Raw genomic sequence first — 26,477 nt, 5'->3', positions numbered from 1 at the left:
GAGTCTTGCTGGGCTGGAGGCGCGCGGGAGCACAGGGCCCGGGGAGGGGTCCCAGGTGGGGCCCACGTCTGCTCGGCGCCTGCACCTCCCATTCCCCCCAGCCGGACAGCTGCGCGCGTGGGGGCGCCCCGCTCTCGCTCGGGAAAGGCAGTCCTTTCCGCTGTGAACGCCCCGTGGGGCCCCTGCCCCTCTGGGCACGGCGGGGTCGCACGCAACCTGCAGTTTCCCCAGCGACCCGGGGGCGCGCGACCGAGACCTGCAGACGGATCCCCCTCCCCAACGCCGTCGCGGGCCACCGCCAGGCGCACAGGCAGCCCTGAGCCAGGCGCGCGCCCTCTGGTCCCCCGGGGATGCACCGAGCACAAGAGGGTCGCCAAGTGCCCCCTCCGAGGCGAGGGTTAGAGTGCGCCGCCGCGGGGCGCCCGCCGGTGTCCCCTCGGCGCCCGCGTCTCCGCGGCCCGGCCCGACCGGCTTCCTGCTCGCGTCGCCGGGACTTCCTCCCCGCAGTGCCGGGTGGCCACCGGGCGCCTGACCGGAGGCGGGGGGCGCGGGGGCGCGGGGAGGAGGGGGCCGGGCAGGGCCGGGAGTGAGGGTGGGGGTGGGGGGTGGCCCTGGAGCAGGGGTCCTGAGCTCAGGCCCGCAGGTCCTCTCGGCGGGCGCTCGCGGCCGCGGGGCCCAGGGGAGGGCGCAGCCCTGCCCCGTCCCGGGGGTCCGCAATGCGCTTCCGCGCCGGCTCCGAGGCGCCCGGCTCCGGGCCGCGTTCGCGGGCGGGGGTGCCCCGCGCGCCCCTCCCGCCGCCCCGGCCCGCTCGCGGTGGCCGCCCCGAGCGGAGCTTTGTGACGTCAGGCGGCCGGCGGGCGGCGTCACGCGCGGGCTGACCCGGCGGCGGCGGCGGGGCGGGGGCGGGGGCGCGCGGGCCGGGACGCGGCGCGGGAGCATGGAGCCGCGGGCCGGCTGCCGGCTGCCGGTGCGGGTGGAGCAGGTCGTCAACGGCGCGCTGCTGGTCACCGTGAGCTGCGGCGAGCGCAGCTTCGCCGGGATCCTGCTGGACTGCACGAAAAAGTGAGCGGGGGTGGGGGCGCGGGCCCCGGGGCGCCCCGAATCTCCCGGGACGTCCCCACCCCCACCGCGCCGGCGGGCCCAGGGCGCGGGCCGGCTCCAGGGCGGGGGCGGCGCGGCGCCGGCGCCCGCTTTCGGTTTCCCGAGTCCGGGCTCCGGGGCGCGCGCGTGCGGCCGCCACTCGGGGGGCCAAAGTGGCTCTCAAAGTCGTCGCGACTTGCCGGGCGGGAGCGGCGGTGGGCGCCGAGGGGAGCCGGGCGCGGGGCGCACAGCCCGTGTCCCCGCGCCGCCGCCGCGTGCCGCCGGCTCCCCGAACTCCGCACGTCTGCCATAATTAACGCACTTTTCTTTGTTCAGACGCACTGTTGAATTCGGCTGTTTTCAGAATTGTCATCGGTTGGGGGGTGGCGGGGGAGTGGGTTCAGATGAGCGCCGGAAGTGCCCTGCCAGTCACTCACGAGTGGGGGTGCCCTGCCTAATGTCCTGGGCCCCCCAGGCTGCTAGGAGCCACTCGGGGCTCTGGGTTGCTGGCGAGCGGTTGTGTCCAGCCATGGGATTCAAAAACAGTGTTTGGTGGTGGTGGGTGGGGGAGCCCCTGGCAGCGCAGGAGTGAAAACATACAGGTGGAGGTGCTGGGCGGGGGGCTGGTGGTGGGAGCCCTGCTCTCTCCCGTGGAAGGGGGTCCCTGGGCAGGCCTGGGGGCACATCATCCTGAGACGCACCTGTGCGCCCCTGCAGGGACTCAGCAGCAGGAAGAGTCTCCTGGTTACAGTGTCACATGGTAGTGAGCTGTCTCACAGATAAATGATTAGGCATTAATCAGGCCCTAATGTCTTAGTGCTCCTGCTGGGCCTTATCTGGAGGCTGCAAGCAATAAATGGCTCCCCTTGCAGAGGCCCAACTTTTTGCCTCCGAGGGGCCCAGATTTTGTGGCAGTCGCCTGGACGTGGCACGAAGACCATCACTCTTCAACAGTTAACCTGCTGCTATTCTCTCTCCATTAGATGGGCCAGAAACCATTTATGCACAAGTCATGTGATTTAACATATGGCCTCCCGGGTGACTGTCGCCCCATTCCGCCCTGGAGACCACGGAGGGTGCTTGGCGGGACCAAGGGGTGGGGCTGGGGTGGGGGGGCTGCAGCAAAGCCACCTGGAAGCTGCCAAGCCTGTGCCCTGCGGGGTCAAGGTATCATGCCAGTGAAGGCCACCACTTCCTCCCTCTGGCGGGAGGGCCCGCTGGGGCCTGTTCCTGCTCCTGGGTCTGCGCAGGGCTGTGCCTGGCCGGGCCTTTCCTCCTTGGTGAGGGGCATTGCAGCATAGGATCCCTCCTCTGTTTTCTGGGCTCCCCAACTCAGGACAGGGGAGGCTGTGGGCCCCTCTGACTTGTGGGGGGGAATGTCTGTGGAGGAGGCAGCCTGGCCTCCCTTTCTGTCTGCCTCCACCCCCTTCCCCCCACCCAGGCTGGGGCTAACCTGGCTTGGAGATCAGCACTCCCCTCGTGGAAGGAAGCCGGCCAGGCTGGGCTCCCCAGCATGGGAACTGGCAGCCGTAGACTCGTGGGCGTCAGCCCTGCCAGGGCCACGTTCAGCTGTAACCGGAGCCACCCACAGAAGCCGGGCCTCGGTGGGTGCAGCTCTGCTCCGCACGGGCTCCTGATGCAACCCCGGCACCTCCAGCCCACCGCTGCTCCGTCCGAAACTGGCCCGGCCTGCCCTCCTCCCCCCTTTGCTTAGCACCCTGACCTCACCCTGTCTTCTGTTCTGGGCCCACAGTGTTAAGAGTTCAGTGCTCCTGTCACAGCCCGTTCATCAGGTGGGGTCCATGGGCAACTTATAACCTGGCCTGGGTGTTCGGGGCAGTGGGTGTCTGGCCTTGAGCTGCAGGGTCCATAGCCTTCCCGAGGCCAGTTTCTCCTCCGTGCCTGCCCCCCTTCATCTGGGACAGTGGCGGGGCTGGTCCCTCGGTGGGGGCCCCCTCCTGGGTGTGGGTCCTGCCCAGCCAGGCCCAGCAGCTGGGAGCTCCGATTGGGAACTTCCGGGTCCCAGCGCGGTGGGGTTGTGCAGACTGTTCAGGGTAGCCCGGCCACAGCTGTCGGTGTGCCCATGGTGTGCGGCCAGGCACATGCCAGCAACTGTCATGTCGCAGCGGCTTCCAGAGCTGGTGCGCAGACCTGCAGGACGGGAAGCCCCATGTGGCGGTAAATCACTGCCCATGTCTCCTGCAAGGTCGGAGCCGTCCCAGGGGAGGGGCCCTTCGCGCAGGTCCCGTTCTCTCTCCTGGAGCAGGGCCCAGCAAGCAGGGTGACTCACTGGGTCTTTGGGAGGCGGTATCCCCTCCCTTGGCACCCTGGGAGGTGGCTTCTCTTCCCCAAATGTTCGCAGAGGAGAAGAGCTCCCCGAGGCCTCCAAGGTCTCAGCAAATGTGTGGTGCTGCCGGGCCAGGGTGCCTGCCTCCTCCCGCCGCGAGTATTGAACCTGCTGCCAAGCTGCTTTGTGATCTGAGGGAATACCCTCAGCTGCTTGGTGCCCACCCTCACGCATGCCCCTGCATTCATCGACTCCCCACTGTGTCCCTGGGCTGAGTGCCAGGCCCCCCGCTCTGCACGCACGATCCTTCCAGTCTCCCTACAAGGCCGTGATTCCTTCTGGTGTAGTAAGGATACCAATGTCCCAGGCCTGCCTTGACCCCACAGGCTCAGCCTGGGGTTCAGGGTGGGTGTGGGCATTGTTTTGTGGGTGGTTTGGGGGTGTACGTCTGGCCGAGGCATGGCCCAAGGACAGCAGAAGCCCAGTGAAGGAAGGTCTCATGGACAGCAGGAGTGAGGACCGGCTGCCCATCAGGTCCGACAAACCCCGAGGTCCCCGGCCTTCATCTCTGAGCTGGTGTTTTTCAAACTTCCCCAGTTGTGAGTCATCCAGGGTGCGATTACCATACAAGACTTCTGGGCCTTTGTGACCCACACCCCACCCTGCGAGGCTGGGACTCCAGCTTCTATAGCCAGCCAGTCAGGAATCCCAGCAGGCCCGTCCCTGGGCAGGAGAGCACCCTTGTTCCATCCGGGGCGCACTCCCACTGGTGACCGGTGCCCGGGTGGGTCGCTGGACAAATAAGGATGGACACCTGTTCCAGGTCCTACTGGGCATGTCCTCCCTATCCTCAGGGAGCCAGAGGGACCGAGAGCAGGGTGCCCAGTGTACCATAGGGTGGCGTGACCCCAGCAGGCAGACGGCTGCCTCACAGGGGACCTGGCCAGTGGGGAGGTGAGGAGGGGGTGTGGACTGGGGGAGCCACCGGATGGCGTAGAGAGGGATGTAGTCAGCTGCTGTGGTGGTTAAACCTTTGAGTCCAGGACTCGGAGGGCCAGATGTGCTAGCCTGGCTCCATGGCTTGCCCCAGAGAGCCTGGGTCTACCATGGGGGAGGGGCAGCCTCCCATGTGTGGCCCTAGACAAGGGACCATGCTGGTGTCCAGGCTGTGACTTCCCCGGCCAACCTGTTTTCCCCAACTCCCTGAGCAGAGGTGGGCCTGGAGGCCCGGCGAGGCTGCCCTCCCCAGCCTCCCTTTCCCACGAGAACCTGCTCCCGCCCGTCCCTCGGGGCTGCCGGCCTGGTGGGGAGGGGGGGGACTGCGGTATATTTTCTAAACCAACATGTGGGACGCGGGCAGCCCGGCCACAGAGTGGGCCTCGCCGTCTGGACTCAGGTCTGCCCCGGGGCCACAGGCTCCTGGCTACATGGTGCTCCCTGCAGGCGCCTGAGATGGACCCCTGGGGTGTTTCTGGTCCAGAAGCCACGTTTCTTCACCTCTTTACTGGACACCAGGGTTGCCTCTCCCCGTGGGAGGATGAGGAGGGGAGGTCCAGGGCAAACGTGGACCCGGCTGGGGTCAGAGGCTGCTGTCGGGTTCCATAGCCACTTGGGTCCCGAGTCTGCAGAGCGGGGAGGCCGCGGGGGCGGCCGGGAGCTCTGGCAGGCGGCGGGGCGGGCTCCTCCTGGCCCCGGGCCAGCTCAGGCCTGGCTGCTCTGGGGGTTTGCTGAGCTGCTTGCATGGGTGAGACCTCAGGGGGGCGGGGGAGCTGAGGCCGGCCGCGGGTCTCCTGCCAAGGACTGCAGGCTAGGCTGCTTCTCTCTCCTGTGTCCGTGCAAACGGCCCTGCGTTCGTCTCGGCAGAGTGGGGACCTTCCGGGGAAGAACTACTCTGCTTTTGGGTCTGACCCCCATTGGAGTCTCCTGGGCTCTCAGTGTCCCCAGCCTTTCCTCGGAGCTGAGGCTACTTGACCCTCCCCCAGCTCCCAAGGACTCTGTGCTGAGCTTTGTTTCAGGGTCCCCCAGTTTCCTGCACGGAGACCTTGGCCGGCCTGGCAGCCCAGTCCCCAGGGCCCCTCCCCACACACCTCTCTGTCCTTGGGGAGGGAACCAGCAGGGACCCTCAGCAGCATGGAGGGCAGGACGGTGCGGGGGCCTGGGCCCCTGGCCCGGGGCTTGGCAGGCTGTCTCTCCCTGCCAAGGCCCTGCAGTATCACCTGCCAGGCTGGCCGGGGCCTCCATCCCTGGCACGAGCCAATGTCAGCACAGCCTGGCCTCACTGCGGGGCGGGCCCTGGGGGCGAAACGCAGGGTGGTGTCACGCCTTGTGCCCTGGGGTCCAGCTGAGGTCGCCCCACTGGGGCAGGGTGCTGCCATCCTTGCCAGGGGGAGTGGCCGGTGCTGTGTGCGTGCCGGGACAGGGGTTCAGACCCCGACCGTCCCCGGCTTCCCTCCGCCCCCCATCCGTAAGCAGGGGATGGCCGTGCTGTGTGCGTCCTGGGGCTGTGTGGAGGGTTCTGGCGCTGAAGCCCGCAGTCCGGGGAGGGAGCCATCCCCGAGCCGCTGTTTACCCACCGGGGGTGTGGGCGTGGCCTGGGCAGGGCGTGGCCTGGGCAGGGCCCGCCCCGGGAAGGAAGTGTGGCGGCTGCATGCCGTGCCAGAGTCACGGGGCTGCCACCGGGTCCTCAGCAGGGTGCCACCCCCGGGGGGGGGGGGGCTGCCGCTGACCTCTGGAAGCCCCCCCGCACCCCGCCCAAGGCAAGAGCCCCCCCATAGGCCGAGGGCGCCTGCACGCAAGGGCGGGGACGCGCCTGCTCTCCAGGCTCCCAGTGCTCTGTGACGCCAAGGCCAGTGTCCAGTTTGACCTACCCGGGCAGGGAGGGGTCGCTGCCTGACCGGCCTGTGCCCAGGGGCCATGCCTTAGAGCTGTGGCTCAGGTCAGGGCCTGGAGCTCTGTCCCAAACATGCAGGGACTCCCTGAGGGGGGTTGTGCGCCATACACCGGGGACAAAAACCTCCCTGGACCCAGCTTTGGGGCCTTTGGGGATAGGGGGACTTTCCACCCCCCCACCGACACCCCCGCCCCAGCCTGCCTGTAGCGGGAGAGGACTGCACAACCCCCAGGGTGGGCTGGCTCCTGCAGAGGAGGGTTCTGGGGGGACAACGGGTTGGTTTGGGTAGAGGGTGATGGGAAAGGGGCTGTCCAGGGGTTTTGCTTTTGGGGTGCCCTGGGCCCCAGCCTGGCAGGAGGGGTCTGCACCGGCACAGACTTGGGGGCAGGGGGCAGGGGAGTCTCACGAGCGGGCTGACCGCAAAGAAGCCTGGGGGGGGTGGGGATGCAGATGAAGGGGAGGGTATGAGTGAGCCCCCCCCCCGTTCATGGTCTGAGTGCCTGCAAAAGTGGGCAGAAGTAGGCTTTGGGGGGCCTTGGGAACAGCCCTCCAGGTCTAGGCATGTGGATCCTGCCTGGCGTGTGGACCCCTCCTCGTCTGTGGGACCCCTGTGGTCTATAGAACCTGCCGATGGGGTGTCCTCTTAGAGGTCCTGCAGCCTTCTCTGTGGCCCTTGTCTTACGCCCACAGGGTGGCAGTTGGGGTGCTCTGTGCCTCAGCCTTAGCTGGGGTACCCACTCAGTGTCGGGGCCAGTGTGCCATCCAGGTGTTGCCCACGGGGCCGAGGCTGTCCCTTGAGGGGCTCCTTGGGGGCCTCTTGCACTGCGGGTCTTCTGGATGTCACCCTCTGGCAGGGCACCACTGCTGCCCGGGGTGGGGAACCCTGGCCTCCCCTCTCTCCTTGCTAACACCCCCTGCATCGGAGGCCCCTTCGTGGGGTGCTGTGGGTTCCATGGAGGGGATCCTGACACCCCTCACAGCAAGGGGCAGTGAGCATGCGGCCCAGGAGCTCAGGGTGAGTGAATGCGTGTGCCTTCGTATGAGCACATGAGTTTAGCGCTCAGAGTTTTTAGCTGCTTTTGAATGCCCGGCAAAAGAACCAGGGGCTGACTTCGGTGTGGGGTCCAGTCCTGGCTCTGATGCCCGGGGACTCGGGGTGACGTTTGCTGACACACCTGCCTGTCACGACCACGGTTGGGGCTGCGGGCAGCTTTGGGCAGGGGCTTATCTCCCACACCTGGACTCGGGTAGACTTTCCATAGCGGACCTCACAGCACCTGTGTCGGGCCTGGCGTCCGTGCAGCTCGGGGAGACCGCCCGGGCAGCCCGAGCACGAGCAAGCGTGACTCTGCGCCGGTAAATCCTGACTTAGAAAACCGGCGCTCGCTGCTGGGGCCGTGGGGTCTGTGCACCCAGTGCCAGGTGAGGGCATGACCCGGGGCCCCCTTTCCCACCGCTGGTCCCCAAGAGTCCGAGCCCATCCTAGTGTGGAAATCCTCCAGTGCCGGATTCCCACGATGACTGAGATGCAGGAAGCCGTGTGCGCACGCAGTCAGCACCTACGTAGGGAGAGGACTCTGCTGCCGCTTGGTCAGCCAGGATGCAGGGCCTGGGGCTGCAGGGGTCGCAGCACAAGCCGTCCTGTGGGGACACCTGGTCGTCCCAGGCCACGGGGCAGGTGAAGAGCCACATGCCCAGAGGAGGATGGGGAGGGGATGGTGGGGCTCATCAGCCACCAGAGCACAATCCCACCGGGGAGGGAGCTGGGTGGTCCCTCTCCCCAGCTGGCCCTACTGCTCCCCCCCCCCTTTTCCCTTCCTCATGGCCACAGGTTACGGGCAGGTCAGCCCTCTGGCCACACAAAGGGCAGGAGCAGGCTGCCTGGGCCAGGTGGCCATGGACCTGTGTTTGCTGGACTCTCTGGTCATGAAGAGAAGACGTGAGCCCCTCGCCACCCCCCCCCCGCCCCACCCACAAGGACTTTAGATTCAGGGCATGGCCACAGGTAGATGAGAACCTGATGGGAAGGAGGAAAATTACAGTTTCCAGGCTTTTACCATGAACTTGAATTAAACAAAAATGGGGCAGTGTTTGCACGCAGACCTGCCGCCATGTTTATTAGTTCATCAACCTCGTGACCCTGAAGACCATGGGGAGGCGATGCCCTCCGCCCCGTCTGTGCCCGGCTCCCGGCCCTGGCGCTTGTGGGCTGTGCGGGGGGCGGTGATGTCATGGACGGTCGGCCCTTCTTAGCTTGCCTGGATGCTTCTGGAGAACAGCAAATGGGGAAACCATTTGAAAATTGAAACAGTGGAAGCGTCCATCTGTCATTTCTACTCTGGTTAGATTCGAAGTGGGGAGTGGGGACGGAAGTGTCGTGTTCTAAGCCTTGTTTCCCGCAACTTGGTGGAAGTCTGCTTTTGTGCTTACAAAAACAACAGCTTTTAGCTGAAGCGGTCTTGCGAGATTGCATCACGTTTGTTGAAAAGTCATGGTGCTCACCACTGGAGAAAGGTATGGAGTATTGGGCTGGTTTTTCACTATTTCTATGTTTTCCCGCTGCACCGTGGGTCGCTGGTCAATTAGATGCAGCGACATCCACAGCACGGGGCCTCGGGGATGGCCCTCCACTCTGGAAGGCGCTCTGCCCGCTGACGTTCATCAACAACCCCCCCCAGGTGCACAAGACCGCCCGCCCCGAGGTGCCCAGAGGAGGCTGCGTGGTCCAGCACTTCCCCGGGAGAGAGCAGGCCTCTAGCTGGGCAGGTCCCGGCTGGGGAACCCTGTGGGAGCCACCCTACCCTTGGCCTTGGCTGTGGGGGTCTTCATGGGAGGGAGGTGGGTCTCCTGCCCTCTCTCGTCCCCTTCCCGTGGGTCACATGGCCTTGTCGATGCTGCTTGGCCCACTCCCCTCCTGGAGCTGGAGTCCTGAGGGAAGGGCCTGGCGGTGCCAGGCAGGAGGGGTGGTCCTTTGAGGTTGCGGTGGGCAGGGCTGGTGTGGATGTCACCTTCACCTGCAGGCAGTGAAGACCGTTGGGACCGACTCAGCATTTAGGAGGGAGTGGGCTCTGGCTGACACCTGTCGTCTGTCCATGGCCGCCATGGCAGCCCCCACCCCCGGACACCCTCGCACATGGCAGGCACCTGGGCCCATGGGTAGCATGCTTGGGGCCTTCCCTCGGGGAGGAAGAAAGTGGGTGGACAAGGCCAGTGACCAGGGGCCGCTGGCCACAGAGCAGCCCCCCCCACAGGCCCAGTCAGGCCATGTCACAGCACCCCAGACTCCCCAGACCCTGTTCTCAGGCTTGCAGGGCCCCCACGCCTACACTGGGTCTTGGGAGGTCTCCAGCTGCGAGCCCACATGAACTGAGATACGGACATCGGACCTGAGAGGTGGCCTTCATGCTGGTCCCCAGGCTTCATAGAGCACATGCCTTCCCCTGGGATGCCCACATGGGGGACACGCGGGGGCGTTTGCCCCTGTTCAGAGCCTGGAGGCACCTGAAGATGCTCGGGGCACATGCCAGCACCCAGATCCTGCCGGGCCCCTGGGGGTGGGGACTGGGTGCAGCGGTGTCCTCACGGTCCTGACTGTCCCCTTCTGTCTCCCCACTGCCAGGTCTGGCCTCTTCGGCCTGCCCCTGTCGACTCCGCTGCCCCAGCCCGAGGACCCCCCTGTCAACGGCTGCCACGGCCCGGCCCCCACGGAGCAGGACGGAGAGGCGATGCAGCTCGGGACGGGCCCTCCGCCGCCTCCCTGTGGGGAACAGCCCCCCGAGACCGCAGACCCCAAGCCGCCCCCACCCCTTGTGCCACCGTTCCCGCCGTATTTCGAAGGCGCTCCCTTCCCTCCCCCGCTCTGGCTGAGAAGCACCTACCGGCAGTGGGTACCGCAGCCGCCACCCCGGACCATCAAGAGGACCCGCCGACGCCTGTCCCGTAACCGCGACCCAGGCCGGCTCGCCCTGAGCCCCATCCGCCTGCGGCCGCGCCAAGTACTCTGTGAGAAGTGCAAGAGCACTCTGAGCCCCCCCGAGGCCAGCCCCGGCCCCCCAGCTGCCCCTCGGCCCCGCCGGAGGGTGGGCAGTGGCCCCGGCCCCGACAGGGAGCCCCTCAAGCTCGAGGACCCTGATGGTGGAGGGGACACGACGGCCACCAGCACGAGGAGAAGCAAGAGGGAAAGGCGGGAGGAGGACAAGGCCCGGGTCCCCCGGAGCCCGGCCATCAAGATCTCCTACAGCACGCCGCAGGGCAAAGGCGAGGTGGTGGAGATCCCCTCCCGCGTGCACGGGTCCCTGGAGCCCTTCTGCCCCTCCCAGGCCCTGCACGGGGGCAGCCAGGATCCCGGTGGGCCCTCCGCCTCTATCCCCAAGCTGAAGCTGACGCGTCCCGGGCCCCCTGGCACCAACCTGCCGCCCCCCAAGATCCGCTTGAAGCCCCACCCCCGGGGGGCTGGGGAGCGGGAACCCGTCTACAGGGCCGAGCTGGTGGAGGCGCTCAATGGCCATGGGCGAGGTCCCCGGGCCGGCTCACCCGCTCTCCTCGGCCACAGCTCTGCCGGCAGTGGGCTGGTGGACTCTTCTTCTGGAAGCTCTGGCGAGGATGAGGACTTCAAACGGTGTCCCCCAGGTCAACACGGGCAAGAGAGCCTGGCTTTCCTCGCCACCTGCCCCAGGCGGGGGACAGAGTGTGCCAGCGAGTCAGTGTGGAGCAGCGACAGCCTGGACGAGTCCAAATCGTCCAGCTCGGAAGTCACATCACCAGACACGTGTGACCTGTCGTCAGGTGACGGTGCGTCCGTGCGGTCCTCGTCCAAGGACGTGAGGCAGACAGTCCCGCCGCTCACGGTCCGGCTGCACACGCAGAGCGTCTCCAAGTGCGTTACCGAGGACGGGAGGACGGTGGCCGTAGGGGACATTGTGTGGGGTAAGATTCACGGTTTCCCTTGGTGGCCAGCGCGTGTGCTTGACCTCAGTCTTAGCCAGAAGGAGGACGGGGAGCCCTCTTGGCAAGAGGCGAAAGTCTCGTGGTTTGGTTCTCCAACTACGTCGTTCTTGTCTACTTCAAAACTCTCCCCTTTCTCTGAGTTTTTCAAACTGAGATTTAACCGTAAGAAGAAGGGGATGTACCGCAAGGCTATCACAGAGGCAGCAAACGCCGCCGAGCACGTGGCCCCGGAAATAAGGGAGCTCTTAACCCAGTTTGAGACCTAACTCGGGCGACCAGGTGAGTGCGCGCCGGGGCTGGGCTCTGGCGGCCCTCTGCTCCCAGCCGCGGCCTCCGGCCACTTCCAGCGCCTGGCCATTTGGAGAATTGTCCTGCTCGTGGCCAGGGTCACTCAGCTTCGCCGGTCACCGGAGAGAGGCTTTCAAAGTAGCGGCCTCCGTGGCCCGTGCCCAGAACAGGCCCGGTTTGTGTTGCCGTGAAGGATCTGCTTACCCTTTTATCTGCCTTCCCACCCCGAGGAAGGAGCAGGTTTAAAGATGGCAGTCTTGACCGAGGGGTGGGGTGGGGGCTTCCTCGGGGGCCACGCACTCTGAGAGGACACAGCTTCCCCTCTCCCTGGACTGGAGGCGCGGCCCCTCTCCCTCCTGTTCCCAGGTGGGTCCTGACTCAGGAAGAAGGAAGGGCACTGAGCTGCAGGCCCTCAGACGCCACTCCGGTGGCCCTCGCCCCCCACCCTTCCGACCGGCCCGGCGCCCGTGTGGGTCCTTCCTGGGCCTGTGGCGGCCAGGCGCTCTGGGCTCCCGGAGGTGGCTCTGGGCTGTGTTCCCAGGCCGGCGTCTTGCCCTCCGACTCCTCTCCAGGAGAACTTTGTAGGATCTTCAGCCACGGGCCTTAGGAGGGTCCTCCTTGGGTGTCTGTGGTCACCATGTGGGGGTGTCAGGAAGTGGCTGAGGGACAGAGACTGCCTGCCGTGAGCGTCCCCTGGGCCCCGGCACAGGGAGGTGCTGGGCATGGTCTCATCGAATGGCTGCCACCAGCTCTGGAGCCTGCGCAATAGGGGGTGTCCAGCGGGTCACTGGCCTAGTGGGGACCTCCCGGAGCCAGCTCCCCTCCGTGGCCTCCCCCTTGGGAGGAGGTGGGTCCCGTGCAGGCGGCCTGGGCTGGACCAGAGGGTGTGTGGTGGGGTCCCTCCTTGGAGGTCAGGCCACGGCCGTCTTCCTGACCCCGTGGCCTAATGCCCACAGAAACAGAGATGCGGGGAGGCGGGGCTGTGCCCAGATCAGTGGTCCTCCATCCTAGCTGGGCCTCTGCCTTGGTTTCTGTGACCTTCAGCTGACCTTGCCTGGTCTGGTCCACCTGCCCATCCCCCTGTCTGGCACCACAGTCCCCAGCTCGAGCCCTCAGGCCTTAGTGGGGCTGGCGGATATGTGGTTGGGAAGGGGTTTGTGGGGCACCTGGCGTGACCCCCTCACTGCTGTGCCACATGGATTGGGGGGCCCAGGATTGAGAAAGCGATGATGATGAGGGGGGCACCGGGGCAGGGTCACAGCCGGGACTCTGGAAACCTTGTCCCCACCCTTCCCCCCACTGCTTCCTGTGTCAGTCCCAGTCAAGTGCCCTGAATGGCTCCCAGGGGTCCAGACACAAGCCTGTCCTCTCCAGAACCAGGCACAGCCCCTGTGAGCTCTGGGTCTTCGTGTTGGGGCGCGGGCATGGCCCCAACCTGTTGGCATCGAGCCGGCGAGGGTCTCAAGTGGGGGCACCCTGTGGGGCCGGCGGCCGGCTCACCTGAGGGAAGGGGTCTGGAGAATGGTCAGACGCAACTTCCTGCTCCGGGCATGTCCTGGGGGCCTGGGGACCCTCTGTGGGGTCCTGCCCATCTGTGTGCCCTCTGCCATCCCCAGCCCAGGCTCGCTGCCCACCAGGCCCCTCCTGCCTTTGGCCTGGTCCGGGGTCAGTGTGGAGCCTGGGCACCTCTCCCACTTGCCCCTTTCCCGTGAGCTGTGGGCCGGTGCCGGCGAGGACGTGGTGAGCAGTCAGTCCGCAAGAGTGACCTTCAGATCCCTGGTCGCAGTGGGCGCTTACTAGGGACTGTGAGCCCACCCGGGGGGCCCAGTGTGGCCCGGGGGGCAGGGAGCCCCCCTCCCCTGGAGAACATTGGCCAGCGAGCGTGTTCAGGGCTGGCTGTGTTTACCGGGAAGCAGAGGGAAGAATCCGGCCAGACAGGTTTCCCTGCCGCAGGGGCTGTGCCCACAGACTGGCCTCTCCTCCCTCCCTCCCTGCCTCCCTCCCTGCCTCCCTCACGGCCTCCCTCCCTCCCTCCCTCCCCCTCTGGCTCTCTCTGGCTCTCTGCCTCTCCTTCTCTGTCTCTGTGTGTGTCTCGGTCTCTTTCTTTGGTCTCTGGGCAGCACCCATGCTTCCCCAGCAGTGCGTGGAGCTCTGGGAGCGTAGGATGCTGGATCTTTTTAGCACCAAAGCACAAAGCGGTTTTGGCTGATTGGCTTGAGTTTTGTGTTTTGAGGATGGAAAACTGCTCTGAGGGCCACACCAGCTGGTGTTTAATCGGCTGGCACTGGTGAGCGGGGCTCTCCTGGTGGACCAGTTTGCTTTCAAGTGTCCGTGATGCTGTTTGGGGGCCAGGCCCTTGGCCTGCTCCTTGAAGGGGAAACTGGGAACCGCCTTCCGTGGGGACGGTGGGCTTCTCTGGGCGCGCCAGGGGCCGCGGGGTCTGGTGCAGGGGGCTGCCCCGCAGAGCGTGTGTGCGGTGCTGATGGGGCTTGTCTGGTCGCTAGTAGCTGGCCCCCCCCGGGAGGAGGGCTGTGTGGGCCTGGAGCTCGGGCAGGGAGACCAGCCGGGGAAGCTTGTACTTTAGGCCACGTCCAGCCCAATGGGCGCCGCTAGCGGCCCCAAGGACATGGGGGGTGTCTGCAGTGCCCCCCGGCGCCAGTCAGGGGGCATCCCAGCCGACCCCGCGGGGTCAGGGCCCTCCCAGGGACGTCGTGCCCAGCATCTAGTCCCGAGAGATTCCTCTGTCCCACCTTGCAGGGTGGCTGGAGGCTCAGCTGACCGGGGTGCCCCCAGGGATGTTCTGGAGAAGCACCAAGCTGGCCTGGGACGTGGTGGCCAGGGCAGTGGTGAGAGGCCAGCCGGGGGCCTGGCTGGGCTCCGGTGAGAGAACACAGTGGCCATCGGCAGGGACTGCCCCCAGAGCACCGGTCCAGCCTGGGGGGACGTGGGCCTCCTCCTGAGGAAGGCCCTGACCTCCAGGGACAGACACAGGGCCGCCCGGCACTGGCCTGGCTGGTCGCCTGCTGCTCTGGCCCCAGCAGCCCGGCACCTCGGACCTCATTTTCCCTGTCTGTCTCCGAGTGACGGACCTGCCTCTCAGGTTGGGTGGTGAGTGAGGGGTCCCCGGGGCGCCTGGTAGTGACCTGTCGGCGGCCGCCTTTGGAGGTGGCCACTGTGCCCTCTCTGGCTCCGTGGGAGCTGTTTTCACAGGGGCTCCTCCCGTGCCCTGCCGCCCACACACAGGCTGTCAGGGCCCCCCAGGGAGGGCAGTGGGAGGGTCACAGGCTGCATTCCTGGGGTGGGGACGGGCTCATGCTCCTGGCTGGATGGGCGGGCATCCTCCTCCGACTTGGACCTTGAGGGGCTCGGCTGGTCAGAGGGCCTCGTCCTGCAGGCAGGGCAGGGACAGCCGAGAGTGTGGGGCCAGCCCCCCACCCTGAAAGGTGATGGCGACTCCTCCTGAGGGTGGCGGCCCGCCGCCGGTGGGCCGAGAGCTCCACTAGATGGGGGACAGAGGGGACACAGTGTCACTGCGGCCTCACCCTGTGAATCACAGCCCCCAAATTTGTGCATAATCACACACAGGAACGTGCTGAGAAGGGACGAGGGCCCCCCAGCGAGCATCTGGCGAGGAAGCTGACCTGGACTGGGGATCCGGGAAGGCTTCCTGGAAGAGGTGACATATGGCTGAGCGCGAACGGTGAGCTAATCGTGAGCTAATAGGCTGGGGGGTGAGCATCCTAGGCAGAAGGAGGGCGCAAGCCCGAGGCCTGTGGCAGGAGGAAGCCTGCACATTCCAGGATGGGGGAGGAGGCAGACGGGCATGGGGATGCTGAGGCCCGGAAGGCAGCCTTGTCCTGAGAGCAAAGGAGACCATGGGGGCCGTTAGGCAGAGGGGTGAATGGCCCCGTTTGGGCTGAAAAGACCCCAGGTGGGGTTAGGAGGTGAGGAATGGCAGGAGGACAGAAGCTGAGGCCAGGTTGGGGAGCCGATGGAGGGCAAGGGGCGAAGTGAGGAGCAGGGGCCTGAGAACTGGGGACCACTGGGGACCAGGTAGCCCCCGCTGGCTGGGGCCTGAGTGCCTGAGTCTTGGCTGGGAGACGACTCGGGCCCAGTACTCAGGAGCATTGGGGCTAGGGTCATAGAGCTGGGGAACGATCTAGGCCCCACAGAACGGCCGCTAGGGCGGAGGAAGCTGCGGAGGAGAGAGGCAGGTGGGCCACGGACTCGAGGGGGCAGTGGGCGCTCACGGATGGGCGGGGCCCACAAGGCAGGGTCGGAGCCGTTACTGACAGTCATGGGGAGCACGCCCCGAGGGGCCCAGTGTCCTGGGAGCCCCGACGGCACCATGTATGGGCCTCTGGAGCCTGGGGCCCCTCCTGGGCAGAGCTGGGGGGTGGGCGGGCTGTTGGTGGTACTCTGTTGTGGCGGGGCCCGGGGTGGGGGGCAGGAGGGCACCCGGGGCCCCTCCCGGCCTCTCGGGCCAGTGGGGAAGTTCACAGGCTCCGTGTGAGCGGGAAGGGCCCCAGGGCTGTTGTCCAGCCTCCTGTGGAACCAAGGGCCCCAGCACTTCCCTTCCTGCCTCGGTGGCCGGGGTGTTGGAGGGCAGGAGCTTTTTGGGGTCACACAGCCATCCCCCTCGCGGTGCCAGGGGTTGGGTAACTCCAGGACTGGACTTCGTGCCTCGCTGAGCATCACTGGGCGTCCTTGGGGCTAGCCTCATCCCGTGTATTAGCTTCCTGGGGCCGCTGTCCCCCCACACTGGCCACTCGGAAGAGCAGGACTTTATTCTCACGGTTCTGGAGACCCGACCCCGAACTCAAGGTGTCAGCAGGACTGCGCTCCCTCCAGAGGCTCCAGGGAGGCTCCTCCCAGCTCCCGGGGGCTCCCAGAGTCCCTGGGCTTGTGATGGCATCGCCCCAACCTCTGCCTCTGTGGTCACATGGCCTCTTCTCCTCCTCAGTGTCCTGCAGGGACCCCAGGACGGCCGTGTGGGTGACCCAGCGTGGCCTCATCCCAGCGTCCTAGTGTAGTCACACCTGCAGCGCCTTTCCCACTGAAGGGGACGGTCCCCCAGTCCCAGGGGTTGGGACCTGAAGTGTGTGGGGCCCCGTTCCCCCGCGGCCAGACAGGAGGAAAGGGGCCTGCATGTCCACCCCGCTCAGGCCCACCAGCCTCTTCTTCGATGGGCCCGCTGGGCTCAGGGGGGGTCCACTGGTGGGAGACTGGAGGCTGCAGGGCTTGTGCGGTGGTGGACGGACTCATTCCAGAAGGATCCGCCGCCCTGCCCGGGAGGCGGTGCGTGTGGGCGGTGGGTCCTGGCAGCTCCACGGACCACTTGGCGCTTCAGCTCCATGGTGCTCATTTCTCCCGGGTTACGGAGCCCCCGCAGGAGAGCCAGCCCGAACCCGCTCGCGGAGCTGCTGGGCCTGGCCTCACGCCTGCCTGGCAGGGTCACCCCCACGGAGGCCGGAAGCTTGTGTGGCGCTTGCTGGTGGGGCTGGGGCGGAGGCGTCCAGACCCTGGGTCCGCGGTCTCACTTTCCTTGTGGGTTCTCCCTTTTGGAACAAGGTCCTTGAGCTGCAAGCCCCAAACTGGCTTTTCTCTTTTCCAACCCTAAATAAAAAGGTACTTCCACTTCTGAAGATGGGTTTCTTAGCGGACTCCCCGCGTTGCTTTCAGGGAACTCAGGTCCTCGGTGAAGGTTGTAATTATTTTGTTCCCAAAGGAAAGCGAAGGCCTATAATTCTGAGCCTGCTGTGGGAACTTAGGCCCCATCCCACCTCCCGGCTGCTGGCACCATCCCTGCCGCCTCCTCCGGGCCGGGCCCCGCGTGCCTGGGAGGGCCGGGGGGCCAGGTGGGGTGCAGGTAGGCGAGGCAGGGGCAGCGGCTACGCAGTGCCCAGGAGACTCATGGGGTGTTTGCAGCTGCTCTTCCGGGCACCAGGTGCCTGGGGTGAGGGGACTTCTCCTGGTGGGGGGCGGGAGAGGGGGGCGTCCAGGCAGGTGCCCCTCCCCCTGGTGAGATGCCTGGCCTGGCAGAAGAGCCCCGTTTGCCCTGGTTTTCATGGCTTCCATGCCCCCCCAGCTCCAAATACTCGCCCCTGGCCCCACCCCGCCTCTGCACCCCTGGCCCGAACCCAAACCCAGAGGCCCAGGGCACTCGGGGAAGGACCTGCACTGCACCCCCGTGGAGGGGTCCTGCAGGCGGCCCCCCTTCTGCGCTGCTACCCTGTCTGTTGCTTAGCCATCCTGCAGGGACACTGGTCGCCCCATAACTCAGGTGCAGTCTTGCAGGACAAAGGCAGGACCACTCGCCAGAGCAACCAGTGAGCTCTGTCCTGGGCGTGTGCGTGTCACACGAGCTCGTGACTCCCTTCCATCCACCCAAATACTATGGCTTTTGGTGTTCATACTGTCCCGTCCCTGGCGGGTAGCTCACCAGCACCCACGTCATCTCTGGCAATGGCCGTGCTCTGTGCCTGATGGGATTCCGGCTCGCGGTGGGCATTTCCCGTCCGGCCCTGGGGTCGGCCCTCCCCCAGGGGGTCCTGGGTCCTCTCCGGGGACAGCTGTTGGCCACCCCTCCTGCCACGAGGGGCCCTGAGCTTCCCCGCTGTTTCCCGGCTGTTTCTAGCCTCTGCCAATGACAGGCTTGGGAATAAGAAGAGAGATCGTGACTTTGTGACTGATTTTTCTCATTTGGAATTTTTACTTCTTTAACTTTTATATTTGCATTTCTTCTCTCTTATGCTGAAAATCTTGGTTCTTCGTGAAACTCACGTCATTAGAGTTGACCTCTGAACAACACGGGCTTGACCTTCGCGGGTCCACGTGTAGGCGGGTTTTTCTGAGAAATACACCGCAGTACCGTGAATGTGTGAGAGCAAATTTTTCTCTCCCTTCCAATTTTCTTAATAACGTTTCCTTTCGTCTAGCTGAGTTCGTTGTAAGACTAGAGCGTGTCATACACACAACATACAACATACCTGTTCGGTGGCTGAGTCGTCGGTGAGGCTCCGATCCCCAGCAGGCTGCTGGTAGTTACATCTGGGGGGAGTCAGAGTTATACGTGGAGTTTTGAGCGTACGGGGGGCCACACCCTAATCCCCGTTGTTATTCAGGGGTCAACTGTGTGAACTTTCCGTGTAAACGTTAGCGTGTGTATCGTATGTGGAATATTAAATGTACTATGCCGTGTGTTTGACGTGTAATGTTCCAGCCACCTAATCTCCGTGGAACGTGTCATAGGTCATCATGTCAAAACGACAGTACCGCAGTGTCACCCGTGGGCGATTAGTGGGGACACTGCAAGGTTTCCTTGTGGATCGTCTTGTCCCTGGGCTCTGGCCCTGCATGGCTGGGGGCTCTGATTCCCCTTCCAAAGTCGTCCAGACAAATCCTCTCTCTCTGGTTGTTGTGAGCTCAAAACACAGAGTCGTTGATTTCAGTCTACTTTCCACTTCTACATATTCCTGTCTTTGTACATTTTGGTGTGTGTTTCGTAGTTCTGTGCTCATTTCTGAGGGTCCCACGTCAAATCGATGCGACCAGGCCCATTAGGAGCACCCCACAGGGCTCAGCGTTGGCTCAGGGGTGGTTGATCCTCCTACGTTTGCGACATAAGCAAACACATACGTGAAGCCCCCTCTCCCCGCTTAGGCTTGAGCGGCATCCCTGGTCCCCCGTGCCTCGCTTTCCCTCTGACCCGCACCGAGAAGATGCTGGTGGCCATGGCCAGAGGCCACGGGCAGAGACCACGTCCTCGTCCCGGCAGAGCCCACGGGCACACCGCAGCCTGTTCATCAGCATCCTTACGGACTGCAGGCCGTCCATGCTTTCCTCAGACAAGGCAGGCTATGAGCTGGGGGTGGGAGCAGGTCACCAAGTAGGAAGGTGCCTGTGTCCTACAGGCCCTGGGGGACCTGAGACTCCGACCTGATCCAGTGGTGGGGCTGCAGGCTCCAGGGCAGGGAGGTCCCCGAGAACCCAGGTTTTCCCTGGGTCCTGGCTCGTGGCACTGGGTGGCAAAGCCGCAGTGCCTGCCTCACTCCACGCCTGCTGGCCGCCGCCTCTTCCTCAAGGCCGTGGCTCTGTGTCCCCTCCTTGGGGAGGGTCTCCCAGAGCTCCCTGTGCACAGCTGTGCCTGACAAGCCCCGCGCGGCATGCTCACCCCGCACCCTGTTCTGTGTGCGGTCTCCCCATCAGGTAAGTTCCGTGAGTTCAGACTCTGGCAGCAGGGGCCCGTGGCCCCAGGCGATGGGCCGTGGCCCCCCAGATGGGGACACTAGTTCATGGAAGGCACGGAGCCAGGGTTCACTCCCGGGCCGGGCTCTGCACTGTGCATCCAGCCTGCCAGGGGCTGCTGGGCGGCCCTGCCTTGGCCTTGGACACGAGAGCCAGTCGCCTGCTGTGTCCCCGCGCCCTCGGCACGGGGGAGACACTCCCCAGCTATGGCTGGAAGAGTAACTGGAGGGGGGAGGCAGCCTGGGAAGAGGGTCTGGGGCAGGTAGGCAGGTTGGCATCTCCCCAAGGCACCTCTGGACTAAGAACCCTGAGCTGGAGGCTCCCACGTCCACGTGGACAGGTCACGTGGATCACAGGCCCTCCCGGGGGCCCTCCCCACACGGAGGGGGAGTACTGGCTGGGAGCCGGGCGCCTGGGCCTCTGGACCACGAGGTGTGGGCCGCATGTCAACTTTGTGGATATCCTGGGGAAACCTGACTCCCAACAGCGATCTTCCCGTCCTGCGTTATGGAGGAGTTGGCATTTCCCATGCGGGCATTCCTGGGACTCGTCCGCTTCCAGCGGGCGTGACTGACCCTGATTCTGAAGGCCTCCTGCCGGCGTCTCTGAACTTCCCAAGGGAGACAGGGCTGCACCCCCATTTCCTTGGCCTGGGGACCCCCGCGCCTGGGCCTGGGTCTGCAGTGCGGCGTGGGTGTATGTGGCTACGGGAACCATGGGGACCAAACAGGTGGCGTAGGGCCTCGTCCTGCAGAGCGGGGTGCTCGGTCCATGACCGAGGCCACGCTGGTCTCAGCAGGGTTGAGGGTGTGGCCGTGCTTGGCCAAGAGCCAAGCTGGAGGGACAGGGCCCAGTGGCAGAGTGCCTGTGTGTGTGGCCCGTGGAAGGCCACGTGCTGTGGGGCTCTTGGGGCTGGGCATGGGGTCACAGGTCCAGGGTGGGAGCGTGGGTGGCCACTGCGTGGGACACTTATGAGGGGCGGGGTCGTGTGTGTTGGGCATCTGCGTGGCTCCTGGGGGCCCTGCACGTGTTCTGTGTCTGTGGATGGTGGCGCGGCGAGCAGCTGTGGGCCTTCGTCTTGCTGCGGGACGCGCGGGGATTCCCGCTCCCGACGGCCCGCTGTACCCGTGCCACCGTGTGCAGCCGGCTGCGGTTGGGCGAGCAGGCCTTAAGTGCGGAGAGCCGCAGGTCTGGTCACCCGTCATGGGGCCTGAGCGCTGACCGCTCGCGCCACGCTTTCCGCCCGATGCCCTCGCGGCCCAGGCCCTCCTGGTCACCGCCGTCTTCCCCGCAAGCCCCAACGGAGGACCCGGTCCCTGGGGCACCAGCGTCTCAGACGGGCAACGCGGCCTCAGCTGACCTCGACTGTGGGGCCCGCGGTGGTGACCTCGGGGCCCCGTGGGGGACGCAGCTCCTGTGCGCTCTGCTGGGGCCCTGAGGGGCAGACGGGGGCAGGGGGCTGTCCGAGCGCTTGCGTGGTGGACGCGGGAGCCAGCGCCCTGCCCGGGGACACCAGGGAAGCCTGTCCTCCCCAGAGCAGGTGGGGCAGCCTGCTGGGCCGTTGGGCTGGTTCCCGGCCAGTAGGGCGTCTCCCTGCCCAGGAAGCCCTGGGAAAACGAGCTTTTCTCGGCGCAGTGGCCCGAGCCTGTGTGGTGACCTCACCTTTGCCATTGTTTCCAAGTCGGGGCGGGGGTGGTGGTAGGAGGGACAGCAGGGGGCTGGGCTGCTCTGGGACCGGGCGTCCGGGCCCGCGGGGGTGGGAGGAAAGCAGCTTATGCTGAGGGGTTTCTGGCTGGGGTGACAGCAGAGCAGGGGACCCGCCCGGCCATCTCCAGATTTCTAGGAACACCTGCTCTTCTCATGGAGGCCCAGCCAAGCCGGGGGGCTTCCAGGAGCCGCTGTCCCCCGCGGCAGACACCGAGTGATGACCAGCCGTCCTCAGGTCGCTCGAATCCCGTGTTTGTAAGGAGGCTGGCGGCTGAGGGATGTGCACGGACGGCTCCAAAGGTCGGTCGTGGAGTGGGGCGTGGGCAGTTTTAATGATCTCCGGGGGTCGAGTGGCGCGAAGTGTGCTTGCCTTTGATGGGAGCCCCTGAAACACTCAATGGAAAGGCGCGGCCAGCGGATTCTGGGTGGTGCTGACCCCTCGCCCCCCGGCAGGTCCCCCTGTGATGGGCTGTGACCTCCCCAGACCCCGACGCCCCTCCTCACCCCTCCTCACTGCTTCTCCCCTGCACTCAGCTCCCCGCGATTGTGGAGGGATTGTGGAGGTGGGGCTGCCCGACCCCAGCTGGACCCCTCCTGGAACGGGAACAGTCTGGGGGTCCCAGCTGCGTCCCCGCAGGGAGAGGTGAACAGGAATGGGTTTGTGTGCCTGGCTACGATCTGGTGCGTGTTTCTCAGGAAGGGATTGCTCCTCCAGTCGCTGGGAGTCTGCCATCCTCAGCAGTGCGGGGCCAGAGTGGGGGCGGGTGTGGGGAGCAGGGGCAGGGGCTCCATCCAGCCCCCTGTCCAGTCCACGCACAGTGGCCGTCTCCCTTACCCAGCTTCCCTGAGACTTCCCCCAGCAGAGCTTACCCAGCGACAGCAGGTCACGTTCTTCTGGGGCACGCTTCCTCGGCGACCCCGAGTCAGGGCCTCTGCCTGGCCAGGGAAGGGACTGTGCCCCAGGGCAGGGCAGAAACTTCTGCCTGCTGAGTGTATGTTGCTCAGGCCTCGTCCCTTGCGGGCCAGGGGACCGTAGAGCCTGTCTGGACACAGCCAGCCTTCCCTGCGGGGCATGTGGTTGGGGCCGGGCTGGGTGGTCAGGCCTGGACTTGGGGCGGACTGTTCCCAGCAGAGGCACCTGTCACCTGGGAGCCCCTCACTCCTGGTGCTCAGCCTGCTGTCCAGCCACACTGGGGCGGGGGTGGGGGGTGGTTCCACGACCAGGGAAGCCTATGGCCTGATGGGGTCCCCTTCTCAGGCCTCTGAAAGACCAGGCTGCCCCTTGCGGATACCTCGATTCCAGACATCTGTTCTCCAGGACGGAGGGAGGGACTCTGTGTTTGGAGCTGCCCAGTCTGTGGTGCTTTGTTCTGGCCGCCCTGGGACGTGGGTTTGCAGCCTGGTATCGAAGCTGGCTGAGTGATCTTGGGCAGGGTCTGGAGCCCCTCTAGCCTCAGCCCCTTGGGGTGATGGCACCCCCGGGGTTGTCAAAATAGAAATAACCCAGGGAAGCTGCCCCCTGTCTGCCCCCCCAGGACCACCAGGGCCGTGGTCATCACTGTCCTCTCTCTGTGCCCACTGCCCCTCCTGCCCCCCTGGGACCTGCTGCTCCCACCCCCTGAGACCCCGGGGCAGGGTGAGCGTGGCTTGCTGCGGCCGCTGAGGGGGCCTTTCCGGCTCGTTGGAATCCTGGCCATTCTGGACAGAGGAGGATGGGCAGTCCCTCCTTCCCCCTCCCAGCCAGACCGCTCACGGGTGGGCTGCTTGCTCTCAGGCCTCGGCCCCAGGGTCTTTCCTGGGCCCCCAGGAACCTGACGGTGGGTCCGGGCCTGGGCGGGCAGTGTGCCCCCGCCTCGGTGACACTGCAGGGCGGGGCCATCCACCATGTCCACCCTGTCCCTTGGCCAGCAGTCCTGCGTGGGGAGGTCAGTGCCTTGCCCCCTCCACCCAGCCTTATCCCTGGGGCTGCTTGGGCCCCAGCTCCTCCCAGCCACCTGCTTGTACCACCTGTCTCCCTCCAGGCCAGCCCCCTGGGCAGGTGTGGCGGCCACAGGGCTGGCCCGGGGACCTGACCCCTGCTGCACTGGGCTAGCAAGGGGGGAGCCCGGTGCTGGTGGAGGAGCGGCAGGGGGCGGGGGGGAGACACGCGGGTTTCTCTATCTCTGGGGGTTTTATTCTGCGTAAATGGAAGAAGGTTCTGATTCTTGGTTCACATGAGAATAAGGCGTTCCTGAACATAATTTCATTTAAGTTTTATTTGTACCGGCGTTATGTATGTTCAAATTGTAAAGGCCCACTAGTGATAGAAAGTGTGTAATGAGAGAATGCGTCTCCATAGTCCGAAATGAGGCACTTTCCTGCTGTTTCTTATTCCGTGATTTTTCAATCGAGGTGCCGTTCGCGGACATTTTTTCCTGTAGAAAATGAAGACGGAGCAATCGTAGAAGCCCCCGCCCCCCTGGCACGCACACACACAAGCACCAGGTGGGGGCTGAATCGAGACGCGGTGTGGACATGGGAATTCACAGCGCGTCCACACGGATCACCAGGACTGTTTCCGGTCTGTTCGGCTCTGTTCTCTGGGAATTGAATTTGCCTCATTTTTGGGCTGCCTAGTTTTTATATTCTTACCATTTATTTGTCCCCAGATCAGGGACATCAAATCTCCCAGTGCTTTCAGACATGCGTGCGATCGCTGTGTGAACAAACTTCCCCCGAACACAGCGGCTTCAGACGTCGCGGGCGCCGCGTTTCTTCCGATTCTGTGGGGTCCTGGCCGCGCCGGGCGCCGGGCCGTGGACTCCTCTGCTGTGGCCACTCGTGCGTGGCGCCCCACCCTCGGACTGCGCACGGCTGTGCACACTCTGTCTCTCTCTGTTCCTCTGTCTCTCGCTCTCTTTCTCTCTCTCTCTCTCTCTCTCTCTCTCTCTCTCTCGCAGGCGCACCAGGGCCCCTCCGCGTGGCAGTCTGCGCTTCCTCCCTGCTCGGTGGTCTCGACAATCGGGACCTCGTCGCGGCCGCTCTGTCCTGGGGGCTGAGCCAGGACAGGCTCATTGTCACTTCTGCTCCTTGTGGTGGCCTCAGGGCACCCCGGGTGGGGGGACACCATGCCTTCTGGTGGGAGAGCCACGGGATTGCGGCCAGTGGCGCTCTATGGCGCCCCCTTTCCTGGAGCCCCTGTCTGGCCGGACCGGCTTCTGGCTGCCCTCCCCCGCCAGGAGCCGCCTGTGACCCAGTGACCCCGCAGACCTGCATGTCTCCCTCCACCCCGACTAATGGGCAAGTGGGGAGTTGTGGCAGAGAATGCTCCCCCTTAGGCTGCTGGCCTCGGGCAGGCTCCCCTCCTGCAGGCTTGGCTGCTGTCTGCTGTTGAGACATGGCCTGAGGTGCCCATGTGCCCCTGCAGCCAGGGCCGCCTGCTCAGGGAGGCCCTCTGGGGACCTGGGTGGTCACATGGGAGGTGGGGACGCATCGAGAAGCAGGGCTGAAGCTTGACTTCTCACCAACCTGGGGAAGGTTTTTTATTCGAGGGTCTTCCCCCCGACCCCAGAGGGTTCCCCCAAACCCGGAGGGCATGTCTCTCCAGAAAGCATCAGTCACACACCCTGATGGTAGCACGTTGGGGTTCCTGAAGCTGTGAGCCCCAGGGCCATGTGCACAGCCATTAGCTTCCCCAGCCCCCCAGGCCGTGAGCAGCCGGAAGGATCTAGAACAGTAGGCCTCCCCTCAGCACCCCTGTGTGCTTCACGGAGAGCCCCGTGGTCTGGGCTTCCAATTAGTCAAGGGTCCTGCGCCTTTTTCTGGGAAATTCAGGGTGCCTGGGAGGTGGGATGGACACGGGTGGGGTGCAGGGTCGGGAGACCCCGCCCAGGAGGCACAGCGGCACCAGGGAGGTGGGACTCCTGGGGTGGTGAGGGCCACTGGGAGCTGGGGGTCCTTGGGGATCCCTGGCAAGGCAGAGCCTGAGAAACATGGCTCTCAGACCCGCAGTGGGTGCTCTGACCCGGTGCTTGGGCCCTCAGCACCTGACCCCGAGGTAACCTCTTTCCCGTTCTGCTTCCGTCAAGGTCATCGACGATGAGAGCACAGCTGTTCTGGAGCTTCCGACTTTGTGGGTGCCCTCTACGTCCCCCATTCCGTCTGAGGGACCCCGCGTGCCTTCTGGCCAGCTGTGTGCAGAACATGCCCGGCCCGGGGAGGCCGCCTGCTCGCGGTTCCGCAGAGAGGAGGTGTGTCCAGCCCGGAGGACGGCCCCCACGAGCACAGCGGTTCCTCTCCGCTGAATGTATTTATTCCCCTCACTCAGACTTCAGTTCTTCTGGTTTGTGAAATTCCAGGAGCCCAGCCTCACACCGCTGCCGCGCCCGCGGGGGCGCCACGGAGTGGGGGCGGGGCACCCCGCGTCGGGCATCTGGGGCCAGGCCCAGCACGGGGTCTCTGTGCACTTGAGAACCGGGGGCCCTGCCTCCCCCATGTCCCTCCCAAAGCCAGGGTCCCGCCGGGTGCCCAGCACCTGCCCTCAGGGGCCGCCGTGCCCCCCACACAGCTGGGCGGCTCCCCAGGCTGTGGGCCTGGGGTGGGCGCTGCTCTGGGAACGTTCAGACTTCCACAGGAAAGCAACCTGGCCCCGTGTTTGTAAGAGTGGGCTCCTCTCTCCTTTCTGTCACTTTAAAGACCAAAAAGAGAAAGAAACAGAAAATGGGTTCTGCTCTTTCTTTGTTTAAACATGAGCAAGAGTGAAGGGAGGTCTGTGTTGAGGCTGCGCTGGGGCGCTCTCGTTGCGTCGCGGGAGGACGGGCCTGTGGAGGGACGCGGCAGCTTTGAGAAACAGAGGGCCCTGGGGAGGAGGATGGGGGACCGCATCCCCTCCCCACCTGCTCCCTGCGGCTGCCCTGGGTGGGGCAGCATGTCTGCAAACGGGGTGGCCTTGTTCTCGCTCCTGCCAGTGACACCTGCCGTCTCCTGGTTTCCTGGCTTGCTCACTCGAGCCGAGGGGCATCCCAGAGAGGATGGTGACAGCTTGGCCTGTCC

General features: G+C 65.3%; 1 protein-coding gene across 7 annotated transcripts; it reads left to right on the top strand.

Annotated features, from left to right (window-relative positions):
- The first annotated feature begins 896 nt into the window (after window positions 1–896).
- Window positions 897–26,145, top strand: PWWP2B (PWWP domain containing 2B). 7 transcript variants are annotated; one of them, XR_013449534.1, is made up of 4 exons: window positions 897–1,062; window positions 9,877–11,183; window positions 15,078–15,192; window positions 25,514–26,145. XR_013449534.1 is itself a non-coding variant. In XM_078076939.1 (3 exons), the coding sequence occupies exons 1-3, from the start codon at window positions 938–940 to the stop codon at window positions 25,525–25,527; spliced, it is 1,446 nt and encodes a 481-aa protein (XP_077933065.1). In that variant the 5' UTR covers window positions 897–937; the 3' UTR covers window positions 25,528–26,145. The 7 variants fall into 7 exon arrangements, 4 of the variants coding, with proteins under 4 accessions (XP_077933065.1, XP_035935959.1, XP_035935960.1 ...); XR_004913364.2 differs by having other exon boundaries at window positions 898–1,062; window positions 9,877–11,483; XR_004913365.2 differs by lacking the exon at window positions 25,514–26,145 and adding an exon at window positions 16,456–17,137 and having other exon boundaries at window positions 898–1,062; window positions 9,877–11,483.
- Window positions 26,146–26,477: the final 332 nt, after the last annotated feature.

The sequence above is a fragment of the Halichoerus grypus genome, chromosome 7, assembly GCF_964656455.1.
Source record: "Halichoerus grypus chromosome 7, mHalGry1.hap1.1, whole genome shotgun sequence".
NCBI classification, from domain to species: Eukaryota; Metazoa; Chordata; class Mammalia; order Carnivora; family Phocidae; genus Halichoerus; species Halichoerus grypus.
The sequence above is the reverse complement of the archived record's forward strand: the minus strand, read 5'-3'. Positions and strand labels throughout refer to the sequence as shown.